General features: G+C 31.6%; 1 protein-coding gene across 3 annotated transcripts in view; it reads right to left on the bottom strand.

The window, feature by feature from the left end:
- LOC106468763 overlaps positions 1–9,123 on the bottom strand; it is a 49,131-nt gene continuing 40,008 nt past the window's right edge. For all 3 annotated transcript variants that reach the window (XM_013929203.2, XM_022397124.1, XM_022397125.1), the window contains exon 7: positions 1–5,418. In XM_013929203.2, the coding sequence (XP_013784657.1) occupies positions 2,237–5,418 (3,182 nt within the window). In that variant the 3' untranslated portion in view covers positions 1–2,236. The remainder of the gene's footprint in view (positions 5,419–9,123) is intronic.

The raw sequence follows: 9,123 nt of genomic DNA, 5'->3' as shown, positions 1-9,123 counted from the left end.
TATAACAATTGAAAGACCACAAGATCAAACACTCTTTATTGAAAAATGCATTATTATGACAAATAACAACATAGAGCCAAAGATTACAGAGGGAGATAACACTATTCTACAGCCCCAGAACTGATTTTTATTTGTGAGAAATATATTGACACACAACTCACCCTAAATGACAGACCTTGCATAGTCTTAGTAAACTATACTACAAAACATAAAATAGAAACTAAATATAAATATCAAGACTGTTCAAATAAAAAACGGATTTGTGACTTCAAAATAATCCACTTTTTGCATAGATAATTAACATATTTGTACTTTTGATAGCAATGGATTATGAGATGTGATTTTACTGATCAGTGCAACAGGTACACTTACCTTAGAAACACTTTACTATAAGTTCGTGGAATAGAAAGAAAAAAAACGTGCAATTTAAAAAGCATAGATTTAAAGGCTATTACGTTTTTAACATGTTCACATTTAGCAAAACGAATAAATGATTTTTTTTAATAATGTAAAGTCTTCTAAGAATTTATCTGTTAAAAACTATATATTATAAAAAAAGTCTTCACTTCCATATCATGAAGTCTTTATCTCATGTAATTAATGACATTAACTAAGGGCACTTGTACACATGTTAAAAATAAATATAGCTGCATCTTTAAGAAAAATTAAGAATAGGGTAATTTCTCTACATGATTTTAATGAATACTTAAAGTTAATTACTTAAATATGGTAGAAATTAAATGGTTGAAAGTTGCTTTTAAATCATTCATTTCTCTTTTGGAGTACACAACTCTTACTACTGCAGTAATCTTCTACTTTCTAACATCTTTCAGTTGTTTTAACCCTACGGCTCATACCAATTCATTACCAATTATAGTTCAGTTTACTTAATAAAGAAACGAGGCACGTATTATGCGTTAACATCAAACTAAATAATAATATTCTTTTATCTAAAAAAACACTAAGAAACTTGTGTGTGTAAGTAGCACCAATACAAAAATTTGCTATACTGGTTAGTACTATAACTTTTTTCATTCATCAAACTTTTGTTCAAGAATAAAGATGGCAGTTTATCACTATAAATTCATTTTGATTGAAAGTTGAATATCAAAATACAAAATGTCACATACATTTATTTGAAATCTAGATTTAAAGTAATCAGTTATTTATGGCACATAATTTTTATTTAGTTGGAAAAAACATTGTTTCCAGTTTTTCTTTTTGAAGTATGAGCTATAAAAATAGCAATTCAAAACAAGGTGTTATTCTGGGGAAATAAAAATACACATACAATATTAGTCAACATGATGAAAATTTAATATAATAAAACGTTATTTAATGCAAATCCTAAATGCTTTTCTAGGATTCTGATATGCTTCACACTGATCAGCTTTATAACTACTTAATTATCTCATCCCAAAGAGGGTTCATTATCAACTTGGGAAACCATCTTTGAAAAGAAAAAAAAAAAAATCGTATGAAGCATAAAAATATTTCTGCAAGTTTCAGAAAATCTGAACATAAGATGCATATAAATAGTTTCTCTTGACTTTTAAATATACTTCTAAAATGTAAAATATGAGAAACTTCAACTATTTCCTAGTGAATTTTCAAAAAAAAAAATTTAAAATCCATATCAGAGCACTATTTTTGGTTTTCAAAAATATTTTTATAAACTAAAACATAGTAATTTATCACCCAGTGTGCCTTAGTTATATTTTTAAAATGTACAATAAAAATGAAATACAATTTTCAAAAACCATTCATTTAGTAAGGAATATTTCAAACTCATTAAGCTTATTTTGAAATCAGGTTCAAATTTTAAGAAATGGAAACTGCTCTCAAGTATGAATCATGTAGTTGTTTACTCATGTGAAACAAATTTTTCCTTGGCTAATTTAGTAAAACTGAAATCATTATCCCTTAATGCTTTTCACTCAGCTGCTTTCTTTTACATAAACTTAGTATGACAAAGGAAAAGTCTCACAATTGGGAACAAAAATAAAATAAAAATCTTATTAACTCCCACATACTTTAGGCATTTAAAATCTTTCTCTGTCATAGCCCCTTTATTTGCCCTCTGATCTCCTGTTATTCCTTGTAAATTGAATAGGCAGTATGCAATGCAAGGGCTGGGACATTCTTTATGACTAGCAAAGCTGACCATCACTGTACACAAGTCCTCTGAACAATACACAAATAATTATATTTCTGTATTTTTGTCATGTTTTATGGCTTAGTTTTCTTCCTCAAATGAAACTTCCTGAACCACAGTTGCAGAACTTTCCTCTCTCAGCATGGAAGGAAGTGTAATAATCTCAACCTTCTCCAGACTGGCTTCTTTTAAGTGCTCTTCAAGAGACCCTTTTTCCTGATCAGTAGCTGGCATGGTACTAAAATGAGTTTTCTCTGCTGGTTTAATAGCTCCTATTGGACTATTTTTTTCCGAAGCTGTTTGCTTGGCTGTAGAATCTGTTTTTAAAGTTTTCTTATCTTTTGAAACAGCTTTGGAAGTCTTTCCTTGAGAACTAGGTTTAGAAGGTGAGGTTGTCTTCAGTGTACCAGTTCCTGAAGCTTGTAATGTGTTAGCCTTTTTAGTATTAGATGAACCAGAAGCAGTTTTGGGCCTTTCATTCAATTTGATGTTTGAAATTTGTTGTTTTCCTGAAGCAACAGTAGAAATCTCTTTGTTGATGGACTCTTTGCTTTGTTTAGTTGTACAATGTGATCTCTGTACAGTGGCTAAATTTGGCCTAGCCTTTTTTACTCCTACACTGGTGTTGGTTCCATTCATTGGTGTATTCTTGGTTTGTTCAAGCTTTTCAGTTGTAGAATTAGGAGATCTACAAGTACTCTTTGGATGAGATGCCATAGTAACAGGTCTTCCAGAATTTGGTTGCAATCTTGAAGATGTTATAGAAGGCCTTGTTAGAGACTGAGCTGAGTGTCTGGGAAGTGAAGCAGAATTGTTCAGAGTTGAAGATTTTAATACATCAGATTCTTTGCTTATTACTGGTGGTCTAGACTGAGTTCTACGAGGAAGAGTCATTGATTTCTGGCTTACTGTTTTGGGAGTAGAAACTAGTCCTCCTGATGGCTTATTAGAAGAATTTACTGATGATGATGATTCTCTGTGCTTTTGTGCATTAGTTGGACTGGATTGCTGTGCAGATGAAGGCCTCTGTTTAGGTGGTTGCTGACTTGGCTTGCTGTTCATAGAAACATCTGGTTTAGTAACAGATCTTTTGGTAGATGGAACAGAAACAGAAGTTACAGCTGATTTCTTTACAAGAGGTATATGACCTTGTCTTGGGATTGTACTGGTACTTAATTTTGGCTTGTGTTCTTTGCTAAGAAGCGTTTTTGCAGTACTACCTACTTTTACCAATGTTTTTGCTTTGTCTTGTTGAACATCCTTAATTTTCTCTGGTTTTGATATGGAACTAGGTTTCTTTGTAGTTTCACCGATTGTTAACTGCCTTAACTTTGACTTGTTTTCTTGAGATAATTTGTTAGGCTTTGTGTTAAGTTTAGAAATTGGTTTTGAAGTGGTACCAAGCATATGTGATGCAACCTTTTCTCTTTCTTCATTCCTTTGAAATGAAATTAGCTCTGACTTCTGATCACCTTTAACATATTTCCATCCTCCATCCTTCTCAGAGTCAGAATCAACATCCTCTGTAACTCCTTCAGCTTCTGGCACACTGTCTGGGATGGCTCCAAGCTCAACAACTGCACTACCTGCCCCTATTTCATCTGTTGGAGTGTCTTTGGATAATTCTATTTCATCATATATCTCTGGAGTCATGAAAAACCCTCCTACTGGAAAAGTACATGGTTTGCCCATACCATCTGTTTTATTTTGTGGTTCTACAAGAAAGTTAGAAGCAATTAATTGCTGTGTTGTTAATAGTTCCAATACACTCTTGTCCTCAACTATTTCTGGTGGTGAAATCTTCACAGTTGTATGATTAGTAGTTTGAGGAAACAATAATTCAGTTTCAGATTGACAAGGCCCAATTGGTTCTGTTCTCTGTTTTGCTGAATTTTCAAGTTGACTGCCAACTGGAACAACGTCTATTTTAGACTGTGGAACATATACATGCTGCTTAGCTTCAAGCAGAATGGGTAATGCTTGTTTTGGTTGAAGGTGTGAAGAGTTTTCTGGTTCAGGTTTCTGTGAGGCATACATTGATTGATCTGTTTCTTGTGGTGATGTAGGAGTAAACTCTTCTTTTTCAGATAGTTGCTCAGCACTTGGTTGATGAGTTGGATTAGATTGCTCCATTTCATTTTGTAATGTTGACCCTGGTTGTTCCAATTCTGACATTGAACTTGGGTCTTGATTAAGTGTTTGGTGACATTCTGGTAGAGAATTGGATGATTGTTGCCCTGATTTAGAAGTGAATGTTGGATCCTCTGCACTGAAAAGTATCATACCAGATTGGTCACATTCTTTGCTTTGTGGAGTTTGTTGGGAGGGTTGTTCCAACTCAGATACAGCTTGAAACTGGCCACTGGAAAATTCCATTTTGTTCATATAATTTTGTTCACCTGAATTATCATTCTCAGTGGTAGTGATGGACATTTCTGTCTCTTTCCTTTGAACTTCATCAACAGCTGACTCAATGGCCAAATTCACCACTTCATTTGCTACTTCTTTGACATAGACATGATTATCAGGCATAATAGCATCCACTTCTGGTGACTCTTTAGCTGGTGTTTGCTGGATATTAACTATACCAGGATCTAGAATAAAAGAGGCATCAAATTTTTGAGGTACTTTATTTATTGCCTTTTCTACTTCCTCTGAATACATTCCAAATTGCTCTATATTCATTACTTCATTTATAGGTGGGGTAGGCACTTCACCTAGTTCAGTTCTTTCAGGAATATCACTTGTATCAATACACTGATATATTTCTTCAGGCTCATTAGTATTAATTTTGTCACATATAGATAACTTAGACTGTGATTTTATTTTACATTGATTATTCTGTGATTGGTACTGGTGAACATTTTCCCATAATTCTGAAACATGACCAGACACTGTAGTACCTGAAGAAATAGTGGTACCATTGATGGTACCTACTTCTCCTTGAAGCTGAGGAAACATAATGGGTATTGGTGGCATAGGGCTATTAGCCAAATCTGCTGGATCTCTAAGAAATGCAACAATTGTAGTTATATTATCACTTGAGCCTTTGTCTTTAGCCTGGTGCACTAATTGAGAGGCTAAACTTTCAAGATTATTGGGAGTTTCCTTGACATAATGATAAACAAATTTAATCACATCTGAAGGTGTCATCCTATCCCATAAACCATCACAAGCAAGGACAAGAAAATCCTCTGTACCATCCAAGTTGACAGTGATAACATCAGGTTCACAACTGACACAAGGCTTGTGTTCTGGGTCACCTGAAAGAAAAACAAACATACTTCAAAATAAGTTTACTATGATCAAAATATTTTTTTTTTTTTTTAATTAAAATTAGTTCAGTGCCACAAGATATATTGATCTTTAGGTAAGACAACTGAAAGTTTGCTTATGAATTTACTACAATATATAAACTACAAGTATTAGTATGAATCAAATATCAACTTGAATACAAACTTGTAAATAAATTTTCTTATAGGGTATTCAAGTAAGAAAAATAAAATAACAAGACAATATTACTGTAGTTTGATTAATTATCTACATATTTCTTTTTTACACTACCAACCAGAAATATGGCATATTCACGTATTTTCATATATGGTTGTAATAAAACTGGAAAAACAATTTCTGCATACATGCACCACTTATGAACTTTTTCCAATTTTCTAAATCCGTGCCTCATTTAACTCCAACTAACGAAACACAGAATGAGAAAAAAAAAAAAAAAAAAGGAACTACCTTGAATTAAGCTACAAAATTTTATTTCTATCTTTTATCTGTATAATCTATAAAAAAGTACTATAAAATATTGTATAAAAAGTGTGTTCCTATTGACCATAACTACCAATATCAAAGAACTATTTCTATAAACCAATCTTTAACAAAGTTTTCTAATAGGACTTAACTGGAGACCATTGGTTTTTGAATATTTTTCTAAACTATGTACGCAGTGTGCTGTTACTAGTGGTAAGGCAAATAGGATTTTAGGTTGTATCTATAGAAATACTGAAGTTTACAAAGGTTATAATTTCATTGTATAGGTCACTGGTTAGGCAACACTTGCAGTATTATGTTCAGTCTTGGGCTCCTTACCTTAGGAAAGACATTGAATTGTTAGAAAGAGTTCAGAGGAGGGTTACTACAGTGGTGCATGGGATGGAGAGGTTAAGATCTCTGAAATTGTTTTCTCCTGAAAAAAGAAGAGTTATAGGGGATCTGATTGAAGTGTTTAAGATTGTTAAGGGAATTGATAGTGTTGATGAATCATCTTTTTCATACTTAATGATGAGAATGGTAGGTGGCACGAATATAAATTTTGCCAGGGTAGGAGTCATCTTCAGATAAGACAGTTTGATTTTTCTAACAGGGTGGTTAGCCTTCAGATGTTGTAGTTTTTTTTGTTTTTTTTTGTTGTTGTTGTTGTTGTTGTTTTAATAGTTTTAGTTTAGTGGATCAGACAGCTCAGATGAACCAATAGGTCTCTTGATGTCCCTAAATATTATGTTATGTTATTATATCTATCACATTGAACAAATGTAGCTAAGATGTAAAGATTAGAAATTCATTAGGTTAGATAAGAAAAAATTAAATAAAAAGAATACTCATGACCACTTCTAGATGAACACACAACATAAGCAGTTTGTGCATGATGTAACCCACACTTTTTTTCAGTATGCATTCCACTCTTCTTTTCTTTTTATACTTACCATGAAAATCACAGTAAAATCTTTAGTAAAAACACTTCCATTATGGGCTGGGTGGAATTCACCAGCTCATAACCACGATAGCAATTATACTATGATTTTTGATAATGTATGCACATCTTTACAAGATTTTGCAACTTATTGGCAAAAATTATGAGGTTTTCGTACACAAAATATCAGGTTTTTAAATTAAATATTAAGATTTTTTAATTAAAGATTTTCTCGTAAACTTTTTCTTTCAAAATGTTGACTATCCAACATGCAAAGCAATTTTGATTTTAAGATTAAGAATACTTTAACTCATTAGAACATTTTCAAATTTCACATGCGAAATATTTATCATCTCCAGATATCATAAAATTTTTGTATGGGTTTGATTTGATTTTACAGACTTCGTAACCTCAATACAAAATTAGGAAAAAAATATAAATGTTTTTTTCGTTCCAGAATGACTTCAATTTATAACACAAAAGTTTAGTCTAAATAGCTTAAATCTCATAACATTATACATGTATACACACACATTTATATATGTGCCTGGCTAACAATACACAAGTTACAATAATGTGGCACACATGAATTTGGGTTACTATATCCAATAATATATAACTGCCTTTTAGTCTTTACAAAGTGACCTGTCTTGGCTGTGTTTTAGTGGACTAGTATTTTGTAAAATACAGTCACATTTCAATTATATATATAGAAGTACGTGCATACAAGAGATAGTTTCCAAAAATGGAAAGATGTTTGATTCAGTACATGAGCAATATCTTAGCAAATAGAAAAGATAAGGTTTTTATTTTATATTCTATCTTGTTAATGTTGGTGTAATTTGAGTTCCTAATTTGTATGAAACTGTAGATTTTGTATTTTGACATCACAAACATCTAATTTGAACCAGTGCTACATTCAAAATACCACATGACACACAAAAATCAATGTTTAGCTGGTTTTTTTTTAATATTTACTTTTAAATTAAGAAATTAACTGAAGTATAATGCTAAAATTTTAATTATAATCTACAATTTGATACCAAACTTATTGACATAAATTCATAAAATTTGAATGCAAGTCAACAAACGCAATGACATGGCTTTTGACACTTGGCCTGTTGCAATAGGGTTAAAATATTCGATATTTTTGCACAAGACTTTTAATGTTTGATTACAGCTTGTCAAATTTCATGAAGATATATTTGAGTAGATCCAGTGTGTTTAGTTTCATGGTTACAAGGTTGGTCAAGATGACTATGCCTGTGTATACAGAGATCTAAGAAGCTCTTTGTATTGCACCATTTTTTTTTCTTTGGAACACACTGGTAAATTTTTGTAAAGGTAATAACATAAATACTTTAATGTTCGTATGAGTAGGTATGATTTTACTTATTTTTTAGAATATACTTATTAAAACATGTCTATTTAGGTTATGTTTAAAAAACTTTAAATTTTCTCTTTAGTTCAACTATTGCGGTTTACCACAAAGCACGAGTTAATTATACAGTGTAGCCCTGTTGTAACGCAATCGTTGAGGTCCATAAAATGTCATCGCAAAACAAGCAGGGTCGTGCTAAATCGGGATTCAAGAAAATCACTGTTCAAACTGACCCAATGTTGACTAGTTAATAATAATAATAATAATAAATAGAAATAAAAAAAAATTAAAAAAAAAAAGAATCTTATATTTTCATGGGCAAATTTAAGTAAAAATACTTCATTAAAAAATCTGATTTTGTGTGTGCAAAAGGCTTCTAATGTTTACTCCAAGTCTACAAATTTTTTTTGTAAAGATAAACTTAAAATATTAAAAGTTATTAGTATGTAACTTATAACGAGGTTATGGCGAGCCTGTGTCGAACGAGTTAATGACCCATCGCATTATATCCAAATTTGCGTTAAATAAGGTCGCATTAAATCAGGGTTTCACTGTACTATAATGTAAATACAACCTTTGAGGCTGATTAACCCTTTCGAGACAGGTCATGGGTGAAAGGCCAAGTCATCTCGTTTGTTGACTCAAATTCAAAATTTTATTGAACTACTATTTCATGAATTTATGTCAATAAGTTTGATATTAAACTGTAGATTATAATTCAAATTTTAGTACCATACATTACTCATTTTCTTAAAAGTAAATATTAAAAACAAAGATAAACATTGATTTTTGTGTGTCACGTGGTATGTTGAATGCAGCACTGGTTCAAATTAGATGTTTGTGAAGTCAAAAATACTAAGTCTATAGTTTCATATGAATTAGAAACTCAAA

The sequence above is a fragment of the Limulus polyphemus genome, unplaced genomic scaffold (genome assembly GCF_000517525.1).
Source record: "Limulus polyphemus unplaced genomic scaffold, Limulus_polyphemus-2.1.2 Scaffold3153, whole genome shotgun sequence".
In the NCBI taxonomy this organism is placed as follows: domain Eukaryota; kingdom Metazoa; phylum Arthropoda; class Merostomata; order Xiphosura; family Limulidae; genus Limulus; species Limulus polyphemus.
The sequence above is the reverse complement of the archived record's forward strand: the minus strand, read 5'-3'. Positions and strand labels throughout refer to the sequence as shown.